The sequence below is a fragment of the Hemicordylus capensis genome, chromosome 1 (genome assembly GCF_027244095.1).
Source record: "Hemicordylus capensis ecotype Gifberg chromosome 1, rHemCap1.1.pri, whole genome shotgun sequence".
Lineage (NCBI taxonomy): Eukaryota > Metazoa > Chordata > Lepidosauria > Squamata > Cordylidae > Hemicordylus > Hemicordylus capensis.
Window position 1 is genome coordinate 46,076,358 of NC_069657.1, and position 26,434 is coordinate 46,102,791.

General features: G+C 43.0%; 1 protein-coding gene across 45 annotated transcripts in view; it reads right to left on the reverse strand.

Moving 5' to 3' along the window:
• The window catches only part of NRXN3 (neurexin 3), a 1,829,497-nt gene that overhangs the window by 1,671,523 nt on the left and 131,540 nt on the right, over positions 1–26,434 (reverse strand). For 39 of the 45 annotated variants that reach the window (XR_008306051.1, XR_008306106.1, XR_008306104.1 and 36 more), the window contains one exon: positions 4,442–4,459. The exons of the other annotated variants lie outside the window; for them this stretch is intronic. Coding sequence is in view for 34 of the 39 variants with exons in the window: in XM_053245247.1 (XP_053101222.1) it covers positions 4,442–4,459 (18 nt within the window). In the remaining 5 variants the exon portion in view is untranslated. The remainder of the gene's footprint in view (positions 1–4,441; positions 4,460–26,434) is intronic. 45 annotated transcript variants of the gene reach the window in all.

Genomic DNA, 26,434 nt, shown 5'->3' on the forward strand with positions numbered 1-26,434 from the left:
CAATGAGCATAACATGTGAATATCTGTACATGTGTACAGATTTGTATGCACATACACTGTATCCATACACATCTGTACATGTGTTCAACATATCATGTGAACATGGCTAAAACCATCCATCTTGCTTGACCTCTGCGGTCATATCTGTGTGGGAAGGTGGCAGCGTGTGGCAATCTTTACCTCACTTATTAACATGGTATATTCGTGTTCCAAAATGCTAGCAAGGTAGCTAGTTGAGTGCACCTTCCGGAACAAAGAGGAAGTAACACAGGCTGGCCCACCCAGTCACAGGAAAAAGGAGGGGGGGAGGGGGCAGCAAGGAGGTGTCTAACAGAATCCGTCAGAGTTCCAATGGAGTCCCACAATGACAGCACGGACCCTCTTGACAGTCCCAACTACTGTTGACTCCATGCCATGGAATTCCCTCTGACAATGCACAATGGAGGGCATGTTGATCTGATATGCCTGTCAGACCAATAGGACTTCACAGCCCTAGTTCTCATATATTTTGCACTCGGGAACCTGTTTCCCAATAGAAAATGCCAAGTGTGAAGTAATCGCCAAATATTTATAAGATGTGAATGACAATGATAAAATGGCTGTCAGAAGCTTCTTAATTAGTGATTCTAAAGTAGACAGTTATCCATTTGAAGTCCTAATCACTTCATTTTTATTATACTGTGGATAAGAGACTGGAGGAAAGTACTAAGTTAACACTGACCCACATGCTTGAAAGCAGTTGCATCTATTAAGACCATGTTATGTTTGGGGGCAGAGCACACTAAACCTCGGAGTTTTAAGGACAACACAATGGCCTCTTCTTCTGATTTTCTTTTAAAAGGTTAATTTTAATCACAAAATATCAAAAGTACCATTTTCAAGAGTTAAAAGTTTTTTTCATTTGGTTTTGTTTTGCATTAGAGTGGGGGGGGGAGTTAACCAAAGCGTACAGTTCCACTTTCCATATGAAAGTGAAGAAAAGTGTTGCTAATTGCAGAGAGTGCTTAAGGGCCAACCCGGGATCTGCATGAAGCCATAAGGATGTTTTTAAAAGTAGCTCTAGCACACAATTACATGAAAGAGCAATGCAATTAAACAGTAGCCCTCATGTCTGAGGACTTATTAGGGGGCACTTTGGTGGGGTGGGGTAGTTGCAATGGAAACCTTGGAATGACAGTTCGTTGTTGTTTTTTGTGTGGTAGTTAATTATATTCAGTCTCCTAGCACTTAAAGAGCAGGACAATTAAAGCCACTAAACATAAATGAGTAGAAGTGTATTTTTAAAAACGCAGCTTAAAATGACAACTGATTGAGGCCATAAAGGACGATAGAGTCTTTTTTTTGTTCTTAATTATAGCTTGTCCTGTTGTGCTCAGCCAATGCTACATTGGGTGGAGTTTTGTGCATGTGTGTATTAGCGAGAACAAAAAGACCGTGTAGTATGATGGAAGATGAAGGAAGATGAGCTGACCTCCATTTAGGCACAGAGACCACCACTTCTACCTTTAAATGGCCTCAGCAAGGAATTATAGAATGTGACTAACAGGACAGCAGGAACTGGACTTTATCCCTCAGAGCACTGCCACATTTTCTTGGTTTCCATCCAGTGATCAGTCTTGCTTTCAATCTAAATTGGAGATTTTAAACTCTGAGTCACCTGGGAGATAAACCTACATTAAGTCCAGATTTTCAAAAGGGCAAGTATTGTACATTCCTAACTTTTAAAAGAAGGTGTTGTAGGAAAAGGGTGGGGAGGGGAGAAATCTCCTACCACACAGAGCTCCATCAGAGATAAAGAATGGGGGGAATACAAATTAAAGAGAGATGTTCCCTAAAGATTTAGATTTCTGTTGGACAGGCTGGCTTTGCAGAAATTAGAAGAGTTCCTAGTCTGTACCCTATGGTGCTCATCCATCATAACTGGGAAGAACTATGAGCAGCTACTCCCAATTGCCTGTAAGTATGCATAAAGTAATTAGAAGGGAACTGGAAATTCCCATGGGGCATGAGCTCCCATTGGACATGTTGTTTGAAGCTGCCAACGTGCCCATTTACCAGTCTCCACCTAAGATTATACTGAGAAACTCTGCCGAACTTGAAATCTAGACTTAAAGTTGAGTGGAGATTCTCAGTAGGTTATCCAATGGGTTGGTAACTGGGTGTGTTGGCAGTTTCAGATGACAAGACCACCAACGAAACCGTGCTCCTTAGGAACCTCCAGTTCCCTCTTACATACTTTGTACACACTTAAGGGTGATCATGAGAAGCCACTCATGGTTTTGCCCAGTCATGACAGATGAACACCACAGAATCGAGACTAGGAACTCTTCTAATCTGTGCAGAGCCAGCCTGTCCTTTCTGTATGAAAAGAAAAATGTGTTCAAGATGTAAGAAATAAAGCTATTCCATGTGTCATTACTTAAATTATCAACAAGAAAGGTTTAATGTCTATAGCAGGTAAATCTGCCTATTGATATGCAATGCTATGCCTATGTACATGTAAAGGGTAGTCACACGTGCAGCCTAACCCAGCCTAGGGCAGCCCAGCCCGAGTTAGGCTACGCTTGTGAAATGCCAGGAGTGAGGTTCACAAGCCCCACTTTTTAACCTCGGCTGCTGATCTGGGCGATTGCCACCGAGTTAAATGGCTCCCCCACCACCCCCGCCAGCTTGCTGCTATTTCCATTTTCTAACGAGAGCAGATGCCACGCTCAGGCCCCAGGGCACCCTGGGATGTGGGCAGGGGAAATCATCCTGCTCTCAGCATTTCCCTTCACCTTTCTGCCACTCATGTGGGTGCACAGGGGAGAGGAGGAAGCGGCCACTCAGCTCCTGGGGAAGGCAGGAGAACTCTTGCCTTCCCCACAACATCCCCGCCCTTCCCAGCGAGCTCATGTGAAAGACCTCATTGTGTAACTGTGAAACCCTTACTACTAGATTACTCCATCTAGGGGAGGGGGTCATAGCTCAGTGGTATATAAAAAGCCCAGGTTCAATCCCTGGGATTTCCCCTGAAACTCTGAAAAAAAACCCATCTCCAGGTAGAGCTCGGGGAAAGCCCCATCTGAAAACCCGGAAAGCAATTGCTAGTCAGTGTAGATATAGGAACATAGGAAGCTGCCATATACTGAGTCAGATCATCAGTATATCTAGCTCAGTATTGCCTTCACAGACTGGCAGCAGACAGGAATCTCTCTCCAAGGTTGCAGACAGGAATCTCTCTCAAACCTATCTCTTGGAGACGCCAGGGAGGGAACTTGGAACCTTCTGCTCTTCCCAGAGTGGCTCTATCCCGAGGGAAATAATATCTTACAGTGCTCACACATCAAGTCTCCTATTCATATGCAACCAGGGTGGGCCCTGCTTAGCTAAGGGGACAATTCATGCTTGCTACCACAAGAACAGCTCTCCTCTCCAAGACCTAGATGGACCAATGGTCTCATCTAGTATAAGGCAGTTTCATATGATACCCAGCTTAATTATAGAGCCTGACTACTGGGGGAAGGGTATGTTTGCAAAACAAAATATACTTCAAGCCACTAGACTAGTGGGTGGGGGACAGAATGGCCTCTGATAATATAGATGTTGGCCACTTCTGAAACTGCTGCAGCTGTGTGAAACATCTACTTTGGCCTCTAATTTCTTCTCCTCTTCTCAGCCCAGCACCCATTGCATGACACTTCTTCCAACAGAAAAACATAATGACTAGGCTAGGAGTTCAAAGGCTGGCCACTGGCATTAGTGGCAAGCAATTCAAAGCCTTAATATTATTTATTCATTTTGTCAAATCCTCTCCTGCCCCCCACACACAAAGGCTACACATTAGCACAGAAAGCTACAGGCCAGGAACCAATATTCTCTATGGATGAATATTTCCTTGGAATGGAGAAACCCAAAATGTTGGGAGAACAAAAAATGAAATCAAATAAACTGCATCTGGAGCCTCGTTCATTAATATATTACGAGCAAAGTCACCACTTAACTATTTTTGAATGCTGAGGAGCTTGTTTTTTTAAAACTTGTGAACAAACATGTTTTCTGTTTTTCCCCCCAAGCTTTAAAAACCTCCTGTTTAAATGGCATTTCTTTAGTGATGGCAGGTTCACACTGCAGTGGTGGAAACAGACATACATGAGTGCTTCTTCAATTTCCAGACAATACCTGAAATGCTTTAGAATCTGAAAAAGCTGCCAACTCCGTACGTTCTTATTATTTTTCATTTACATTGCATTTGCTCTCCAGAACACTTCACCATTTTATCTTGTCCAGCCTGATCAAAATAACCCATTATATTGCACCTGTATATACCATTCTTGCAACCCAATTCTTTTCCAAGGCCCCGACTGAAATAGCCACTCTAGGCTCCTACGGCTGGCATTCTTACTCATTCTCACCTTGCCCTAAAAGGGCAGACTTCTAGTCCAGCAAACACAACACTCACCTGGCATCTGACTGGCATCTGATGAAGCATTTTCATTGGAAGCAGGAAAGGGGAGAGAGAAAGAGAAAGAGAAGAAGTATTAGACACACACATGCACGCACACACACACAAGCAGCTTAGCTTCTTTGCACGGAAAGCAAAGAAGCAAATCAAGAAATTTTTCTGAAAGGCACCCATCTACAGCCATAAGCCCACTCATGCAAGAGGAAAGGGCTTGGCTCCCTTCCTCTGTGCATGTAGAAATAAATTTGATGACATATCTGTCCGGAGGAAAAGAGAGACTCCTGAGTCAGACAGACCCAACAAAGGCCAACTCCTGCAAGAATATCAGTTAGAATATTCTGTGTCATTTCATTTCACATACAGTTTCAGACAAACAAAAGACATCTTCCCTACAGCAGGATACATTCCTTCACATAAATTCAAGTTCCGTTGGGGAAAGAAAGAAGTTAGCTCCCCTGAAAGAGTTCACACGGATTTATGACCAGTCGTTGTGAGTCAAACTCATTTCCAAAGAGCTAGGGGGGAAATCCCAGCTCTTTCCATTTGTTATGCCCACTGTTCCCTGGCCAGTGTTCCCTCTAACAGGGATTCCCAGACATTGTTGACTACAACTCCCAGAAACCCCAGCTGCAATGGCTTTTGCTTGGGGATTCTGGGAGTTGTAGTCAACAACATCTGGGAATCCCTGTTAGAGGGAACACTTCCTGTGACCATCCTTCATTGCAGATAAAATGGAGACTTGCTTTTTTATGCATCATATTTTGACAGAGAAAGCCCATAGGTCAGTGGCAAAGTACATGCTTGCATGCAGAAAGACCCACAATCAATTTGTGTTAAAAGGCTCTCAGTGAGCATGGCTGGGAAAGACCTCTTCCTGAGATGCCGAAGAGCCATTGTTAGTTCAGGTGGGCAATACCAGGCTTCATGAACCCAGGGGTCTGACTCACTGTAAGGTAGCTTCATACGCTCACCCGCATTCAGATATAGACACAGTCCAAGCACAACCCTTCACGTTTTCTCCCATGCAATACAAGAGCTTGTTGCAAGTCAATCAAATCAATCTTGGAATATATTTTTATATCAAAACGGCAAGAAGTAGAAAAGAATATAATAGCCTGTCAATCACAAATTAGGTTGATTTAACAGTCCGGAGTAACAGCTCGAACACAGCCTATCTGTTTCCATGGAAAAAGCATCAGGGGGCGGCAATGCATTCTACTTCTTCCCCTTTTATTACTGTTAGCTGAGTCAGCTCAGATAGTTACTTCTGCCACAGCATATATTGCCCTTATCTTCCAAGCAAAGCAGATCAAAGTTTAATGGAAGCTGACCCCCCTGGCAAGAGATGAGGGGTCTGTCTTTAGGTGCCACCAGTTCATCTGGTGGCAAACTGGGATCGGGCCTTCTCAGTTTTCGCCCCTGGGTTGTGGAACACACTCCCCATGGATATAAGAGGATTATCTTCCTGGGAGGCCTTCAGGAAAGCCTTAAAGACCCATCTCCTCAGCCTGGTTTTTAATATCTAGTTTTAATTTTAATCTGATTTAAATGTTTTCTGATTTTAATTGTTTTCTTATGTGTTTTTGATTTTAATGTAAACTGCCCTGGGCCATTTTAGGAAGGGTGGTATATAAATTGAATGAAAGAATGAATGAACTTGATAAAGCAAATAAACAGGAAAGATGGAAAGCAAAACCACAAATTGATTATTATTATTTCTTGTTTACACAGTCAGGCAGGTGTTAACTGGTTTGTTTTATCCAGACATCGAGTCCTTCCCAAGGACCTGGGATGTCAGAATATTGTTATCAGTATTGTTCTTGTTGTTATTATAGATATCGTCGCAGAATATAGGCTGTTCCCAGTAATGTTGCTTTTTGTAATTGGCTGATGGTGATTTCTGTGGCCCCTATGGTGTTGAGGTGCTCTTCAAGTTGTTTTGGAATTGCACCGAGGGTGCCAATTACCACTGGGATGATTTGGGTCTTCTTCTGCCACAGCCTTGCAATTTCAATTTGTAGATCTTTGTATTCTGTGATTTTTTTCTATTTCTTTTTCTTCTATTCTGCTGTCCCCTGGTATTGCTATGCCTATTATTTTGACATGTTTTTCTTTCTTCTCGACTACAGTTATATCTGGTGCATTGTGTGGCAGATGTTTGTCTGTAGTCAGAAGCCCCATAATATTTATTTATTTATTTAAATATTATTATTATTATTATTATTATTATTATTATTATTATTATTATTATTATTTCAATTTCTATACCGCCCTTCCAAAAATGGCTCAGGGCAGTTTACACAGGGAAATAATAAATACATAAGATGGATCCCTGTCCCCAAAGGGCTCACAATCTAAAAAGAAGCATAAAATAGACACCAGCAACAGTCACTAGAGGTACTGTGCAGAGGTGAATAGGGCCTGTTACTCTCCCCCTGCTAAATAAAGAGAATCACCACATTAAAAGGTGCCTCTTTGCCAAGTTAGAAGGGGTTATTTATTGAAGATACTACGTTGTCTGTTTGTATAGTTTTTACCATCTCACTTTCCTTGGTGTTGCTGTTCTATGGTATATTCAGTGACCTACGGTTTAGGAAGCACTAAGCCAAAAGGTTCGTCAGTCACAGATCACACATTATTCTCTTATTTAACACAGACTTTACAGAAATTGTAAAGTCACAGTAAGGAGAAAACTGCCATTGGTGGCCTTTAGGATGAATCTTCTGATATATCACAGAGAACTGGCAAGGTGGAAACGTAGTGGGATGGTTCTCACAGCCAACAACTGGATAGTGGCAGTGTCCAGCCAGGCTCCAAACCCTGTGCATGCTTCTGAGAAGCAGTCGGGATGTGCTTTTCCTCCACCCTCAACACAGTGCTGGGTGCATGATGAGCACTGGCTGCTACCATCCTACCTAGATCACAGTGAGCACATGATCACTTCCCCTTGTCCTACCTAAATTTTCCCCAACACAAAAACTGCCGATCATTTCTCCAGAGCACACACATTCCTCCTACCTAGTGTTTGGTCGCAAAAACCAACCTACAATCTGATTTCACCTTTCAATGGTATTTGAAGAGATGGAGAGCTGCCATTTGACCAGTATGCAATATTATCTAACAAGTCATTTGTCTCTGTCATGAATAGATGGGTGCTGAGCACTGATATCCAGTTTTGGAAAACAAGTATTGTCAGTACTGGCGTGTCATTTTGATCCAGTGGCCCTTAGAGATCTTTAGAGATCTATTCAGAGATTCCTTTTACAGCCTAATACCAACCATTGCTGACTTAACAAAACAAAAAAAAGGATCAACTTTTACAGGTATTCATTACTGTGCCCAAGTTAACACACCTTAAATGCAAGCAGCATTTTTTGCTATCAGATTGTTCAACAGCATACATGTTAAGTTCTTTGCTTATACATTCCTGTGCCTATGCATCCTGTTTTTCCTTCTCACTACTACAACAAATATTTATATTCCACTTTTCATCAAAAGTTTTAATTGAAAGACAGAAAGACAGACAGAAAGAAAGTCCCTCACAATCTTAATTAAAAAAAAAAAAACCATAAGAAAGACACCAGCAACAACCACTGGAGGGATGCTGTGCTGGGGTGGATAGGGCCAGTTGCTCTCCCCCTGCTAAATAAAGAGAATCATCACTTTAAAAAGGTGCCTCCTTGCCCAGTTAGCAGGGGCTAACCTTGTCCATTTTATACCTGCTTCAAATCCTGCTGAGCTCTGTGTATTTTCTGTTTCTGGTCTTTCTAGTCCATCTTAACCTAATCATGTCAAACCAAGGGCTAACTACACATTATGAGCAAGCAGAGGTGGTCCAAGACATTTTGTTGTCTGAGATGAACGATAGTATAATGCTCCCCACATCTGCAGGTGAATGCTCATCATTCTCAGATCTTGCTGCTGCGGTAGTGGTGGCAACATGTGAGCACTCTCAGGTTATGACATCAAGCCAGGCAGTGCTAGCAGGAGTGTTCTTAGCTCATGACGGAGGTGAACCCAGCGGTGGCCAGTATGGGCAGGACTGGGGGTTATCCCAAACCTGGTGAATATCAGCCTGCATGACTGGGGTTAACACCATGGTGGGGCAAGGAGAGAGACAGAAAGGCAGTTTGGACAGAGCGAGATGAGTGTGAACAAGCCTCACCCGCAGCTTGTCCCCTGTACTGGCCGCCACTGGTACACCCCAGTAGGACAAGCAAGGGAAAATGAACAGCGTGGCCCAGTACAGTGAGGAAAGGTGATGGCAGGAGAAAGGCCTACATCATGGTAGTGAAGGTTGGTGTTTGCAGCCCCGAGCCCCTCTTTGTGCCTGCACCTGAGGCAACCACCTCACCCTACCTCATGGGAAGGCCACCATTATACACGTGTATAACAGAGCCCAGATGCCGGGCTTTTGGGGGGAAAGAAGTCAATATGTGAGGGGTTAATCTGCAGCAGGGTAGCAACATGGGAGGGGTGTTTAAGCCTTCTCCTGACCTCTGCTTCTCTGCTCCAAACTGGCAAACACAGAAAGGCTGATTCCTCTACCCAGGGTCTGGACTGAAGAAGTGACAGGCAAGGAAATAATTAAGCACCCCACAATTCTGTCACTAGCACTGCTTCTGCACTCCAAATTCTCCCCATCTGAAGTTGCTTTTCTTGAAGAACAGCACTGGAGCGATCTTACACACACACAGGCCTGCTTATATCCTGATGCTTGCTTGCTTTTCTCCCATCATGGCAAACAAGGAAGAGAAGGACTGTCACATGAAACTTGGAAGACCGTACAGGACCCCACAGCCCTTCTAAAATGCCAGAGATCACAAGCCTCTCTTCCACACAGAGGTTATCCCCTTTCTCTAGCTCCAAGCGCTTCAAAACCAGCAAGGTAAGTCTCTTGACAAAAGCGGATGGCTGGATTTCCTTTGTCCTAGACACAAGAGCCCATTTACACTGGCTTTGTAGAGTGCTGAGCTGCACGCCAAGATGGTTTGCTTTTGCTCTTTGATGCTAATAGCTACACTGAAATAGGGATCAGCAGGGTGACTGCCTTTGTCAGGTGCATCGCTAGCCACCTGGGCCGGCTAGAAAAGGAAAATGGGACGATCAAGAGAGATGAAAAGGAACAGATGATATTGTGGCACAGATCACTGCCGTGCCTGTAGTAAGAAATGTCTGGGGTATTTTATTTTAATATTTTATGTGAATTTTGTCACTGATGAAAGAGACTGTACTGACGCTCCTGGAGAGCAAAAGTCTTTGTTTAACTGGCACAAAGTAGGCAGCTACTGGGGTAGGCCTACACTAGACATCACCAACCACCTTAACGCAGAGCCCCCACTGCTTTAAAGGAAGGGCATGCATTATTATTTATTGTTATTATTAATTTGATTTCTATACCGCTCTTCCAAAAATGGCTCAAGGTGGTTTATACAGAGAAATAACAAACAAATAAGATGGGACCCTGTCCCCAAAAGGCTCACATTCAAAAAAGAAACACCAGATAGACCCCAGCAACAGTCACTAGAAGTACTGTGCTGAGGGTGGACAGGGCCAGTTACTCTCCCCCTGCTAAATAAAGAGAATCACCATGGTAAAAGGTGCCTCTTTGCCCAGTTAGCAGGGGACATACTAACATGCTAGCATGTTGTTTCCATGGTACACTGAGGCCTCCTCCTCTCTGGGAGACACCTGTTTTGCTGGCAACGAGACAGAGACTCCCCCCCCCACCGCCCAGTCTCCGAACAGCCGTCAGATAGAACACCCCAGGATGAAAAGGAGCTCTTGATCTAGGAGTGAAAAGCTCCTTCTAGGATTACTGGCCACTTGATCCCTTTAGCTACACCTACCTATGTGGATCTCAGGTTACTTTCTCCCTCTGTGGATTTCAATGGGAAACATTTCAAATTAGAGGTGTAAGGGGGAAGGATGAGGAGGAAGGTTGTGAAGGAAAGAGAAGACTTTCTATTAAGTGACACACCCAGACATCCTGTTGTTATTTAGGTAAATCTCTTTTGAATAATGTGGAGTCTAAATCCCCACCCCTACCCTTTCTCTTTTGCCTCATGGCCTCTCATGTGAAACACCACCCAGTCAAGGTGACACAAACTGAGTTTTAATACCTGACTCCACAAATACTTTTTTCCTGCATCTGCAAGGCAAATGAATATCTACATGGACTAAGGGAGGAGAGCTGGCCTTTTGGACAAAAGCATGAAAAGCATGTCCTCTTTAATAAGCAGGGTCCATCCTGGTTTGAATGGATGGGTGACCACATATGAGCACTGCTGTAAGACACTAAGAAGGGGTACTAGTTCAATGGTGCAGCATCTACTTGCATGCAGAAGGTGACAGGTTCAGTCTCTGTCATCTCCAGGTAGGGTTGGGAGAGTCTCCTGCCTGAAACCTTGGAGAGCCACTGCCAGTCAATGTAGACAATACTGAGCTAGATGGACCAAGGTTCTGACTTGGTATGAGGCCGCTTCCTATGTTCCTAAAATGTATACTGGATTCATACGAGCAAAGAGTGAAACAGAGGTGGTGGCTCAAAGTAGAGATGAGGAAAAACCAGTCCTTCAGGGACCAAACTAGACTACATGCTGGGAGACTGATGACTGAATAACTTGCAAGTTTTAGTCCATAGCAGCCAACAGGAGCCCAAAGTGGACCAGGAGAATGGCACTAAGGGAGGGGGGCTTTAATTAATTTCCCCATGCCATTTTTTACAGTCTAAAATGTCTCACTGAAGCTGTGATTAGGGTGGCCAGATTGATTACGAGCCATCAAGTCGGTGTCAGCTCTTAGTGACCACATAGACAGATTCTCTCCAGGATGATCTGTCTTTCACTTGGCCTTTAAGTTTTCTCAGTGGTGCATTCATTGCTGTCGTAATCGAGTCCATCCACCTTGCTGCTGATCATCCTCTTCTTCTCTTTCCTCCAACTTTCCCCAGAATTATGGACTTCTCAAGGGAGCTGGGTTTTTGCATAATGTAACCAGTAGGCCTGTAAAAAGATTTGACTTTGACGCACCAAAGCTGAGCTGAATCATGTGCAACTGGCCCCTGGCTCTGCCTGGAGGCAGCCAGTTCTAGTGCTTACCTCCATGCAGAGTGGTCCTCTGCACAGCACTGGGGAGGGCAGCTAAAGGGATCCACAGCTGCAGGATGCCACAGTGACATCATGGAAGCGATATGGGATGGCATGCAAATAACACTGGGAAAGGAGATCCATCTGGTCCCTCAGAGACTGGAGGCCTCACAAGGCTTTCTAGACTGAAATTTGTTCCAGGAAGATCAGTAGCTAGTAACAGGCCTAAAAGCCAAAGCTGCTATTTACCTCATGGGGGCAGTGGGGACTTATAAGTCTCCAGAAAAGTGTGCCGTCGAGTCGGTGTCGTCGGTGTCAACTCATGGTGCCCACAGAGCCCTGTGGTTGTCTTTGGTAGAATACAGGAGGGGTTTACCACTGCCATCTCCTGCACAGTAGGAGATGATGCCTTTCAGCATCTTCCTATATAGCTGCTGCCCAATATAGGTGTTTCCCATAGTCTGGGAAACATACCAGCAGAAGTTTGAACCGGCAACCTCTGGCTTGCTAATCAAGTCAGTTTTCCACTGGGCCATTAGGTGGCTCACATTTTTTCCCCAGGAGACAAACAGCAGCTCCAGGGGGAAATTTTAACTGGGAAAGTGATGGAGGGAAAAGGTAAGGGGAAAGCTCCCCACTGAGCACCATGATCCTGACCTGATCCCGCCCCTGTCCACTATTAATCTTTGAGGGGGAAAGGACAGCTTGACCAGGGACCTTCCTGTTATGTTTAGTTGTGCCCTTAGTCCCTGATGCTACAAGCTTACAATTTTTGTCTGTAACTTGTGGGGCACAGGTAATATCTCGTCTCATTTCATATAAATGGCAACCAGCATCAGAGTAGAATTGTTGCTTTAACCCAGGGATAGGCAACCTTGGCTCTCCAATAGCTGCTGAACTACAACTCCCATCATCTTGGGGCTGGGAGTGATGGGAGTTATAGTTCAGCAACAGCTGGAAAACCAAGATTGCCTACCCCTCAGGGGTGTAGCTATAATTAAGCAGATGGGTTCAAAGAACCCTGGTGCCCATCCCCTGAGATCCCCCCAGCTCAACCCCTCCCTATTTTCTTCATGATCCTCCTCACTCCAAGGGGCCGCCGGAGAGAGGGGTGAACATGGGCCCCCTCTCCCCTAGCCACAACCCTGCTACCCCTGATTTATCTGACATCTTGTGCTATGTAGAGCTTGTCCCTTCCACCTCCAGCCCACCCTAGATGGCCAAGTTGCATTGCTCTCAGCAGAGACATGCTGTTCTTATATCAAAGGCTCTGGGAATGCCTAGCAAGATATGTAAGTGGCTCACAGCTCCTATGGGAGAATGCCCTATACACCTCTGCTACGCAATGCATAGCACCGAGTCCCCTGGAGGTAAATTGTCACACAAACAGCAAAACAAGGAGTGGAGACAGGGGGAGTTAGAGAAGAGCAGGAAGAAGTGATGATTAAGCAAGAAAGATCTGGTAAAGTCTGTGAATTGGCTGGGACTCTAACCTATTTGCTGTACCCAGCCTTCAAATTAATAAAACAAATCCCTTGGTAAGTCTGCTGGAGTTATTAAAGGATGCTAATATTCCCCTGGAGTAATCTGGAGAAGCACAGCTGGAGCCGGAGAGAGCTGCTGTAGCTTGGGGAGGGAGGTGGCATGGAGCGAAGACCCTTCAATCCCACCAGATGACTGTCAGTGCTGTCTGCTCCCGTCCAGCCTCACCCAGAGGGGATGTGAGGCTAAGCATGGGGGGGGGGAGGAATTGCAAGACTGAAATCTCTCCTCCCTCCCAGCCTCTGCTGCCAACCTAATTTTGCATGAGAGAGAAGATTTTTCATTCTGCTGCTCTCTAAATTATGCTGTCTAGGCATTTTCAACTCTGACAGAGGGCACAGCACAGAACCAAGAGTAGGGAGGAAGACCCAGTACTCAGCTAAGGGAAGCACTAACCCTGAGGGAGCATCAGAAAGGGCTGACTGAGGCTACATAGGTGCCTAACAGGAGGACTGATCCATCATAAATAGTGCTTATCCCTGGTATAAACATCATTTTACAAAGAAAAAGCGCAATTGGAGATGAAAGAGAGGCAGCCATGTGAATTCTGGAGAGAAAACGAAGGAACCTTCCAGAGGAGAAGGCATAACATTACCCATCATATAGCAATGTTACACTGGATCCTAGCCCAGAAATGTGTACAATATCATTTTATTATCCCAGTAGAATTGATATGCTACCTAGAAGTAGCATTGTCATCTTATCTAATCCGTTTTATCGCTAGCACATAATGTCTCTAATATCTGAACGACATGAGTTGGATGAAGACAGTAGCCTCAAGTAGGAATATAGCAATCATTGCCTGCCTCGGCACATGCATGCGTGCGCGCGCACACACACACACACATTATAGCCATTTACTTAGAGGAAATCAAATCTAGGCAGTTTGTTTCCTGAGGGATTAAGCCAAGATCATTTGGTAATTTATCTTTACAGAAAAGAAGACTCATCAAAAGGTGCCCTAAAGGGTGATGAGCAAAGGCTTAGCAATTCGGGCTTGGATGTAGGAAGAACACTGTTCTGCCACACATAGATCTTTCCCCATAATTAAAAAACTGAATCTCCATCAACTGTGGCATCTCCAATCGTAGATGACCACAGAGGAAGAGTTTGGAACATTCAAGATGGATGAGTGACAGGTGAGCTAAGGGCAACATGGTCTCCTAGATATCAAAGCTGGGAGCTTGATACTGATTTTATTTTGCTGGGGCCTCTAAGTCCTCATGCCTCAAGGTTCGGTCCAATGAATAGCCAGAAATCATCACAGTAAATCCATCTTCTCTTTTCTCTTCTTACCGATAATATGCCACTGAAAGAGTTCTTTGTTCTTGCCTGTCATTTTCTATAATATTCAGATTTTTAACAATAGCATTATATAATTTGAAAAGGAAGTACATTGATGCTGCAGTTGGAGTAGTGACTTTGTCAAAGGTCTCAGAGTGGCTACTCTCAAAAAGACGTAGTTCATAATTCTCTAATGTCAATTAGTTTAAAAAAAAACATTTGGGGAACTTTACTGAACTTTTCACACATTTGTGGCCAAAATTCAGCATCATTTCTTCTCATTGGTTTTGTATTCTGCACATTTGCTAAGGATATCCAGTACAAAACCCTGTGCATACATTGGTGATGGATGATCTGCATAAACCTTTCCCAATATACACTGCAAATTTGTCTCCAAGCTAAATTCAAAGGGGCGGGGGGAGTCATATTGGTCTTTAAAACTGACATGGATTGGGACCAGGACATCTAAGAAACTGTCTCCTTTCACAAGAGCCTCCTCAGGCTCTTAGATCAGTATTCTTCATTGCAAGACCTTGGAACCAGTGCAGTCTCTCGTTGACCTGAAGTGCAGCTCCATTATTAATTGCTGATTAAGCCTGCACAAAGCGTTGGCTGAAGCCCAATACTCTGCCCATTGACAGTGGGGCTCCTTTAAGGGAAACTGAGTCCTCTGAAGCCCCAGTGCCATCTTGGAATACATGCATATAACATGTGGAAATGTAGTTCTTCCCAATGTTTTCTCCATAATGCTCTATGGGAAATGAGCTGGGAAAGACTACACTTCCCAGAGTTCAGTGCAATCCTTTCAAGAAAACACTGTGATTTGATGGAACTCTGTATTCTCATAAAGGACCCCTTGGTGCTGGGGAAACCAAAGCATGGAGTTCAGCGCAGTGGAAAATGGCTCTCATGTTGAAGGTACTTTGCAAAAATGGCCCCCACTTGAAAAATAGTGAAGATCACTGCCTTAGATCATTTTGTGGGGTTCAACCCCCTGTGATTGGCAATTGAGTTCAACCCCCTGTGATTGGCACAACGCTGACATCAACAAGAGGCTGGGCCTTTTCAATAGAGGCAGCTCACCTGTGGAATGCTCTCCTTCCTTGAGACTGCATTGGGGGCTTTCTTCTGGCTTTTGGGAAGCAAGTGAAAGCCTTTTTCATTTCACCGGGCATTCAGAAATTTTTAATTGCTACTGCATTATGTGTATTTGAAGTTGGCTTTAAAATGGTGTTTTGTTTTTTTAAAAAACTATTTCAATGTGACTTTGTATAGAGTTTTGTTTATTATCAGTTGCCTTGGTGAACCCAAACTGGGCTAGAAGGTGCAATAGAGATGTATTCAATACATATCTCTCTTAGATTCTATCTTAGATATACTCTACCAAATCATTAAATAGCCATGGATGTCAGAGTACAAGGACATCAAATAGATTTGCTATCAAAAGCCAAGTATGATAGCCAAGGTTGTGGCCACCAAGTAGGGGGCTAACAGAATACTTCTGTTGGCAGCTTCACTGCACAGGGGCCATAATGCAGGGACTTATAGGAATGTGCAATACCGGCACTGAGAGTTTTCAGGTGATGCACAAGACATATGTGGTAAGTTATGCTATTTGTTATAACTTCCACATAAAGGAGCCAAATGGGAATGTGGCATGTAGCTAAGACCTAGGATATTTTTATATAAAGGTATTAAGTGCTCAGATCTTCCTAGCACTTTTCTGGTGAGAGCTCCATTGACTTGTGCAGACAGAGTACTTAGAAGCAGGCTGTGAATTATTAAAACAAAGGTTCTTATCTTGTACAATAGCATGCCTCCATGAGTCAAGGAAAAATGAATTAAGACTCTTTAAGTGTAACTAAGATATAACAAAGGTAAGACTGTTCAGTTGGTAGCACTCTCCTTTTCATCTGGGACTTCGAGATTGGTAAATCAATGGAAATAAAAAAGAGCAGAGCCAGTCAAATGGGTCCTCAGTGCTCTTTAAGGCCTCAAAGAGAAGGATCACAGGGTATCAAGAAAATCCACACCTAGTATAAAACAGGGTGTTGCTCATTTGACTCCAAGGCATTATTAATGGGGACTAGGGGTGTGCAAAATGTTCTGACATTGAAATGTTTTGATTCGAAACAGGCAGTTTTGAGCGTTTCCCGGTCAAAACAAAACACCCTTTAAATAAAGGGTCAGCTCAAGCTTGGAACAAAACAACTAGTTTTGATCAAAATGTTTCAACTTTTTGAGCACCATTTGGAGGCCTATTTTTCCTTTGCTGGTTGGTTTTCTGGCACTGGCTTCAGAATGACTTGCGATCTCCTTGCTTCTTGATTGGCTTGTTATCATACCAATCAAGTGTGGTCATGGACACCTGTGGCCCCATTGGCGGGGGAAAGGAGACAAAAGGAGGGAGTTTCAGAATGTATTCAAAGGGACTGGAAGGCAGAGAGAGCCCTTATAGTGTGCCTCTCTTGAAGAAGATAAATACATCAGGAGAGGAGGGAGGGAGGTTTCATTTTGTGGCTTTCTTTTTCAGCACTGAGTATAATATGCTGTGCTATGGCTGCTATAACTATCTAGTTTTGCTGGATCTCAGATTGACAAAGGCAGAACTTGGGTACCTGACTTCCTTGAGTTGTGGTTTGTTTTGTGTGTGAGATAGTGTTGTCGAGAGAAATGTTCAGTAGCAGGTGTGTGTGTGTGTGCGAGAGAGAGAGATTTCTTGGTATCTGCTGTGATGAGCTCCATGTCTGGCCTTGAGAGTAACTTGTGCTTCACTCACTTCTCTGGTCGGCTCTACAGTCTGCATTGCAAGGTATACTTATTCAAAATGTGGCTGAAATTGCTCGAATTGAGCTTATGGCTATGCTTGCTGCTAAGTAAGGGTGCTGTTGCAATGCTAGGAAGTAAGGAATCATAGTTGATACCCAAATCTATTTCTCCACATCAACATCATTGGGAGAAGGCATAACCTCCCTAAATGCCTGCCTGGACGCAGTAATGGGCTGGATGAGGGATAACAAACTGAAGCTAGATCCAGATAATACAAAGGTACTTATTGTGCAGTGTCGAAACTCAGGAGACGATTTTGATCTGTCGGTTATGGATGGGATCATGCTCCCCCGGAAGGAATAGGTACGCAGTCTGCGGGTGCTTCTGGATCCGAACCTCTTCCTGGTATCCCAGGTTGAGGCAGTGGCCAGAAGTGCTTTTAATCAGCTTCAGTTGATACACCAGCTGAGTCCATTTCTTGAGATGAACGACCGCAGAACAGTGGTACATACGTTGGTAACCTCTAGGCTAGATTACTGCAATGCACTCTATGTAGGGCTGCCTTTGTACTGGAAACTACAGTTGGTTCAGAATGCTGCAGCCAGGTTGGTATCTAGGTCATCTAGGAGAGACCATCCTACTCCTGTGTGGAAGGAACTACACTGGCTGCTGATACGTTTCCGGGCAAAATACAAGGTGCTGGTTATTACCTATAAAGCCCTAAACAGCTTAGGACCTGGGTAGTTAAGAAAACGTCTTCTTCGCCATGAGCCCCACTGCCTGTTAAGATCATCTGGAGAGGTTCATCTGCAGTTTCTGCCAACCCGTCTGGCGGCTACTCAGGAACAGGCCTTCACCGTTGCTGCCCCTGGACTTTGGAATGCACTCCCTACTGAAATAAGAGCCTCCCCATCTCTGGCAATTTTTAAAAAGGCACTAAAGAAACATTTATTCACCAAGGCTTTTAATTAGATTTATAGTTTTAATATTTTTAATATTGGGTTTTCAATGTTTTCAATGATTTTAATTGTTTTAAATGATCTGATCCGATGTTTTTAATTATTTTAATTGTAAACTGCCCAGAGACGCAGGTTTTGGGCGGTATAAAAGTATTCTAAATAAATAAATAAATAAAATAAGATAGTTGTGTGTGGGAGAGCAACCTGTGCCAGTGATGTTACTGCAGCACAGCCACTGTGGCTGGTAGTAGGTCTGGTCAGTGATTCTTTTTTGGCCATTTCTGGACTGTGTTTGAAATGTGTGTTCTATGTTAGGAGGGACGTATTTCCTTTTAGTGTGTGCTTCTGCATTGTTTTTCAAGGGAGAGCTGCAAAATGCACTGCAAATTGCAATGCAAAACCTGTGTGTATGCACTCTGTGAGTGCAGCTTGTTCTAGCCATAGGGAATAATGGGGAAACTTAAAATACTCCATTATTCCCCATGGGTAGCTCCTAGAGACACCAAAGTGGGTTGTGTTAGGGCATGATAGGTGTTACCAACCACCCAACCCACAAAAGAAATGGGATCCTGTTGGGGTTTCCCCATTGTTCCCTATGGCAAAACACTTGAAACATTTTGACTCTGTTTCATCGAAACAAGTGCGTCGACCACTGTTTCAACAAAAATGTTTTGGCCATCTGCATTTTGTTTTGAGCTCAAAACAAAAATACAAAATCTGTTTCATGCAGATCCCTAATGGGGATTAATTGAATTATGAGGTCGTTACTTGGTAGGAGAGCATCTGCTTTGCATGCAGAAGGTCCCAGGTTCAATCAATCCCTGGTATATCCAGGTAGGACTGAGAGAGACTCCTATTTGAAACCTTGGAGAACTGCTGCCACTCACTGTAGACAATATTGAGTTAGCTGGACCAATGGTCTGGCTCAATATAAGGCAGCTTCCTATGAGACCACAGTGAGGAAGAAAGTATATGCCAAAAAGATGTGAATAAAGGAATAGCTGAACTGTTAGTAGTGGAAGACACACATACATGCTAGAATTATTGAGAAGAGGTAGCGGGAGCAAAATAGAACTTTGCCACTCCCAACACAATCAAGACAAAATCTGTCTAATGGGAAAGGTCAGTCATGAGTTTGTACACCCCAGAACAACACTGCAACTTGGCGGGGACGGGGGATTGCATCTTAATTTGAAAAACCTAAAAAATGGCTTTGTTAACCATTTACGATATGCCAAATTCAAAGGCAGCTACCTGGTAACCACAGAATGCTATTGGTCTGGCTCAAACAAGGCATTTACATTGTCAGATCATGTTCCTGGGCATGTCCTGTATTCCAAGTTGTGTATTCCAGCACCAAGTCAGGAATGCCAGGAGCTGCAATCTGGGTAACCCATTAATATTAACTGGTACACTTTCTCTCCTAAGAAAATTAGTAATCAGAAAACAGCAAGCCCTATTGTTTGTGTCTGCTTTCTAAGTCCCTCCCCACTTCTGGCCCCTGCTTCAAAGAAACAATTCCGCCTCCCACAGCAGGCACGCGAAAGGCAGCCTCACCAGTCACAACCGAGAGGCTTTTTCCACCACCAGCCGGGATTGTTCTGACAGTTTTGCCTTCTCGTCATATCATGCTGTCATCGCTCTCCTCCTCTTCCTTAGATCAGCCTCCCATTTTTCAGCACTAGGGGTCAGGGTCAAGATGTAATGAGGAACTTCACAATGGAAGAACACCCTCTCCTTACCTCAGCAACAGAGAAAAGGAGGGAGAGAGATACAGAAGCCATGCCCAATTGCAACAGCAAGTCTGGAGGCACAAAACACAGTAGTGGAAACCTCCACATGCTGAAAGGGGTGCAACATCTACTCATCATACCTAAAATTACAGGAATGAGAGTGACCATACATAAGCATGACTTTTTTAAAAAAACACCAAAAAGTATGATAATCATAAGTTTGAGGGATAAGCAGATAACTCTGTAAAAAAATAAGTCAGATAAAAACGACCACCCCAAATCCTTGATCTTAACTCAAATTAAGGCATTTGAAAGCAAGTTAATTAATAAGAATTCTTCTCAGCTGCACAACTCAGTCTGCTAGTGAGAACTTTGTGACCATGGGTTTGATTTAGCATTTTTAACTGACTCTTGCCGCTAATGAGAGAGGGGTAAACTACATGGGACAATTGAGTTCTGGGACTTCCCACTCCAGCCATTTGGGATTTTGTGCTTTTTGTAAGCTTGTAAGATCAGTCAGGAACTAAGCTGCACATTACATAGGATATTAGTGATCAAGATAAGAACATAAGAACAGCCCTGCTGGATCAGACACAAGGCCCATCTAGTCCAGCGTCATGTTTCACACAGTGGCCCTGCATGCCCTCTCTCTTGCTGTTGCTCCCCTGCAACTGGTATTGAGAGGCTGGAGATGGCCCACAGCCACCAGACTAGTAGCCATTGATAGACCTGTCCTCCATGAATCTGTCTAAGCCACTTTTAAAGCCATCCAAGCTGGTGGCCATCACCATATCCCACGGCAAGGAATTCCATAGATTAGTTATGCACTTTGTGAAAAAGTACTTCCTCTTGACAGTCCTAAATTTCGCAACCTTCAGTTTCATGGGATGACCACTGGTTCTAGTATTGTATGTGTGAGAGAGAAATCTCTCTCTGCCCACCATCTGAAAAACGCCAATTCCATGCTTGGGATCATTAGGAAGGGGATTGAAAATTAAAATGCTAATATTATAATACCCTTAAACAAATCTGTGGTGCGGCCACATTTGGAGTACTGCAGACAGTTCTGGACACCATATCTTAAGAAGGACATTGTAGAACTGGGAAAAGTGCAGAAGAGGGTAGCCAAGATGATCAGGGGGCCCTGATGATCTGGCAAATCTGTTGCCAGATTTGGCTTTTTTAAAGCCAAATTTTGGGTTACAGCCCATTTGACTCACGAGTATACCCCTGAGGTTCTGGCCACCCATCGGGCCCTGGATCACCTTCCTTTTAAGGCAAGGCTACAGCATCTGGGGCTTTTTCATTTGGAAAAGAGGCAACTACAGGGAGACATAATAGAGGTTTATAGAATTATGTACGGAGTAGAGAGAGAACTGAGAGATTTTTTTCTCCCTCTCTCAGAACACTAGAACCATTCTATGAAACTGATTTCCATGAAATTTAGGACCGACAAAAGGAAGTACTTTTTCACACAGTGCACAATTAATCTATGAATTGTCTGCCATGGGATGTGGTGATGACCACTAGCTTGGACAGCTTTAAAAGTGGCTTGGACAAATTCATGAAGGACAGGTCTATCAATGTCTACTAGTTGGTGGTTATAAGCCACCTCCAGCCTCAGAGGCAAGATGCTTCTATTTTTATTTTTGTTTTGTTTTGTTTGACATATTTTTAAACCACCCAAAATGTAAGTCTCTGGGTGGCTTACAACAAAAACAAATACCAGTTCTAAATACTAGTTGCAGGAGAGTAACATCAAGAGAGAGGGCATGCCCTCACCTTTTCCCTGTGGGCTTCTCAGAGGCATCTGGTGGGCCTCTGTGTGAAACAGAATGCTTTACTAGATAGGCTTTGGGCCTGATCCAGCAGGGTTGTTCTAATGTTCTTAACTACCATATTTACATGAACCCTATATTTACAGCAGGGTTTTCCAAGTTTTTTTGATATTGGAAATCAGGTCATCTTAAATTCACATTTAGACTCCTGTTCCTTTTGAGTAAATGCAGGTATAACCTGTATTTAACCTGTAGTTTTTAGGGGGGTCTTCTTAAATTCAGAGTTGTCTTCTATTCAGGTAAATACAGTATGGGAAGAGTACTTTGTGAGCTAATTGTGAAAAGGTAGTTTCAGTGTGTGTTTGTAGGGGAGGAAATCTTCTGAAATATGCTTCTTAATAGTCACAGTTGAATGTATACCACTGTCAATATGGTCTCAAAGGTTGGACTTGAATCTAGGAAACCTTGATTCTAATAACAACTCAATCATGGCATCCTTAGAAACCAACTGGCATTAGAAATTCTCTCAGTATGGGGGGGCAGAGTCAATGGTCAATAATTCTTAACTCTAGAATAAAAAATAAAATGCTCAGCCTCACAAAATAGATGAAATAACAATTATCAAGCAATTTGGATTCTGAGTATAGACTGAAAAATTCTAACAAAACAACAAGTTCTGGTAAGAACTAATCTGTCTACTTTCCTTTAACTATAATTTTAATTGATAATTACCATATTTACAAGTTAGCCCACTTACGCCTCAAATGTTCAGCCATCTTGGACTGGGGTGGATGACCATGACAAATTAAACCATTGTGGTGTCCCTGTTTATCCCTGCAACGGTACCAAATTTGGTCCAAATCAGTTAGGTGGTTCACAAGTTAGCCCACTTGCACCTAAAACATTCATGCATCTGCCATCTTCAACTGAGGTAGATGACATCACCACAAACTACACCATTGAGGTGTCCCTACAGCTGTTCCCATTTGTACCTCAAAAGTTCACATGTCCGCCGTCTTGAATTGGGTTGGATGACATCACCACAAAGTATGCCATTGAGGTGTCCCTATGTGTCACTCACTACAACTGTGCTAAATTTGGTTCAAATTGTTTAGATGGTCCACAAGTTAGCCCACTTGCTCCTCAAAGGTTCACCCATCTGCCATCTTGAATCGGCGACGGTGACAAACTGAACTATTGAGGTGTCCCTACAGCAGTTCCAAATTTGGTTCAAATTGGTTAAGCAGTTCACAAGTTAGCCCACTCGTGCCTCAAACATTCATGCATCCGCTATTTTGAACTGGGATGGAGGTATCCCTATGTGTCACTACAACTGCAGCAAATTTGGTTCAAATGGTCTAGACATTGAGAAATTGATATTGGGGTGGACACTGAGGGAGGGGGAGAGAGAGAGAGCAAGAGAGCGCATGCACTGTGTGATCTCATAAGCTTACTTTCCTTAAGACCCGTAGGCTAAAAGTTAAGAGTCTCTTCTTCACACATTCTCCTATAGAGTCGAATAAAATTAGAACTGAGCCAAACCATCTCAGTTTTTTGCCAACATTATTGATAATATTGATAATATTTTTTTTTAAAAAAAGAAACCAACTTGGGGCAACTTTTCAACACTTCTTAAACACATTAAATTTTAAAAATTGCCATTAAAAGCCTGAAAAAACAGATACATTTTGAGGGTCTTCCTGAAAACAGAGAAGGGGATGCTTAGGGAGCATATTCAAAAGCCCCGGGGTAACCACTGAGAAGGCCTGGATTCAAGTTGTCCAGTACCAAGTGTAGCCAAATGTTTTTCAGGAAGAAAATTCTATCCCAATGAAATTGTGAGTTCCTACTGAAAAGAGAAACTGGAGAATATTCAGTAAAGACCTACACAAAATTGTGAAACTAAAGTAAGAAAGCTCTTATTTGAAATAATTCATTCCCATGCTTAGTCCAAGATCTCCAGTTAGCAGACATCTCTTAGCAAAGCAAAAAAAAAGAAAAATACAGAAAATTAAGGGGAGGCATCTCAAGAAATGAAAAAAGAAATACAAGCCATTGCTAAGACTAATTCTTGGAACAAAATGAGAGTCTAGGTTCTTCTATTACATCCTGAGGGAATGCACAGGGTAACACCTGACTTCATGGAGATATTTCAATTTGCTATTTTTGGAGCAAATATGAATTTGTCAAAATTATTGAAGCAAGGGTTTTTCCACAGCTCTCTCTTCGGAAAGGGAAGGTGATTCAACGTAATGTTTCAATGTGACAGGAACCATAATTTACTTCTTAAGTTGTCAATGTAACCATCTTCTTTATTTATTACAATTTTTCCTCTCTCTTCATCCAAGTTCTTCAGCAGAACAGCCAGTTCTCATGGATGGCACAGTACAGCAAAAATACATAGTTGCAAAATAAATGTAGTGAAAAAGTACGTTTCCTTCCTTTCACTCCTACATGTCACAAATGTCTAAAAAATGTCTCATCAAATTCTGAACAATGCTAAGATTATGTTGAGAGAAAACACAAGGAGGGCTAGTTAAGAGTTCCCACAAATACAAAAATTACTATATTGGCCTCTCCAAAACAGAATTAAAAATGCTATCCATTTTCATAAATTAAAAAAATATTTTTCTAGTTAATTTTCAACTTCATACAGACACTTTTAAAACAGCCAAGTACATCAGAATAAGCAGTCTTGACAACTGGATAAGTAAATTGCTACAGCTGCATGGACATATAGGGATATCTCAATGGCATAGTTTGTGATGATGTCATCCACCCCAATTCAAGATGGCGGATGCATAAACGTTTGAGACACAAGTGGGCTAACTTGTGGACCATCTAACTGATTTGAACCACATTTGGTAAAGTTGTAGTGAGTGACACATAGGGACATCTCAATGGTGTACTTTGTGATGATGCTATCCACTCCAGTTCAAGATGGCAGACACATATGAGGCACAAGAGGCATACGAATACAAATATTAATATGATGAGTATTTATACACTGCTTTTTAACAAAAAATTCCCAAAGTGGTTTACATAGAAATAAATAAATAAAATGGCTCCGTGGCCCCAGAGGACTTGCAATCTAAAAAAGGAAACCTAAGACAAACACCAGCATCAGCCACTGGAGGGATGCTGTGCTGGGGATGGATTGCTCTCCCTTTGTTCTCCCTTTGCTAAATAAAGAGATTCATCACTTTTAAAAGGTGCCTCTTTGTTCAGTTAACAGCCTAACCAATTTGAACCACATTTGAAACAGTTGCAGAGTCCCAAGGACACCTCAATGGCATAGTTTGTGATGATGTCATCCACTCCATTCAAGATGACAGATGTGTGAATGTTTGAGGGTAATGTTTGGGGGGAATGTTTGCAAGAGTGTATTGATTAGGACCAAATTATGGTATAGCTGTAGGGACACATAGGGACATCTCAAAGGCATAGTTTGTGAAGATGTCATCTACCCCAATTCAAGTTGGCAGACACATGAATGTTTGAAGCTCAAGTGGGCTAGCTTGTGAACTGAATAACTGATTTGAACCAAATTTTGTCCAGCTGTAGGGTAAGTGAAAGGAAAGTAGGCAGATTAGTTCTTACCAGAACTACTCCCCCCCCCAAACGGGCCCCTGCTTGAAAAACAGTGGCCAACATCCAGTCTAACAGAGCATGGATCAGCAACAGTGCACTGATGAACATAGGAACATAGGAAGCTGCCATATACTGAGTCAGACCATTGGTCCATCTAGCTTAGTATTGTCTTCACAGACTGGAAGTGGCTTTCTCCCAGGTTGCAGGCAGGAATCTCTCTCAGCCCTATCTTGGGGAAGCCAGGGAGGGAACTTGGAACCTTCTGCTCTTCCCAGAGCAGCTTCATCCCTTGAGGGGAATATCTTGCAGTGCTTACACATCTAGTCTCCCATTCATATGCAACCAGGGTGGGCCCTGCTTAGCTATAAGGGGACAAGTCATGCTTGCTACCACAAGACCAGCTCTCCTCTCCGCAATGCAATAGGGGAGACATGATTTTCCACTGATCTCCCCTTTCCTTTTGCTTTGAGAACTTTTTTTTGGTTGAAAATTGTATGTAAAATTAATTAGCAGCAGCAGTGTTCCCTCTAAGGCGCGTGCACCTGCCTGTGCTCACAAGTCTTTTTATGTCCACTCAGTTAATTTTAGACCCAACTCAGGTTGAATCAGGAATATCCCACTCTGAATGCATGTATGCACACAAAGCCTTGATACTCCCCCACAGAACAAAACTCATTCCGCAAACAGATGAAAAAAATTAGAGAGAATACTGAACAGCAGACATCCAGACCAACACTGTACTGGTGTAATTGTACTGAGATCCAGACTGGCAAACAAAGCTTATTAATTATTAATTATTATTATTAATTATTATTAATTATTATTAATAATAATTAATTATTATTAATTATTAATTATTATTATTATTACATTACATTTATTTTAACACTGTGCCATCATATGAGGGGTGATTTTCACCAATCTCCTCTTCTCTTGGTAGCCCACTGTACCTCCCTAAATCATGTTCTTGAAGACTGCATGACTTTCAGGGGCACATTTATGGGAGATGGTGAACTTTACAGGGAAGTGAAGATCAGTGAAAACTACCCCTCTCCCTCTCACACACTGGCATACCAATCATCTGGATGTCAGCACTGTTGCCCTGGCACAGTGCTAGTCTGGATATCAGCCAATATTTATTCATATATCTGCAAACCTGAGTTAAATGTGGTCGGGCTGCAGGACCGTGCACTGCTTATCCCTGCCACCATCAAATGTTTTGAGGCTGTTCAAACAGTATGTGTAA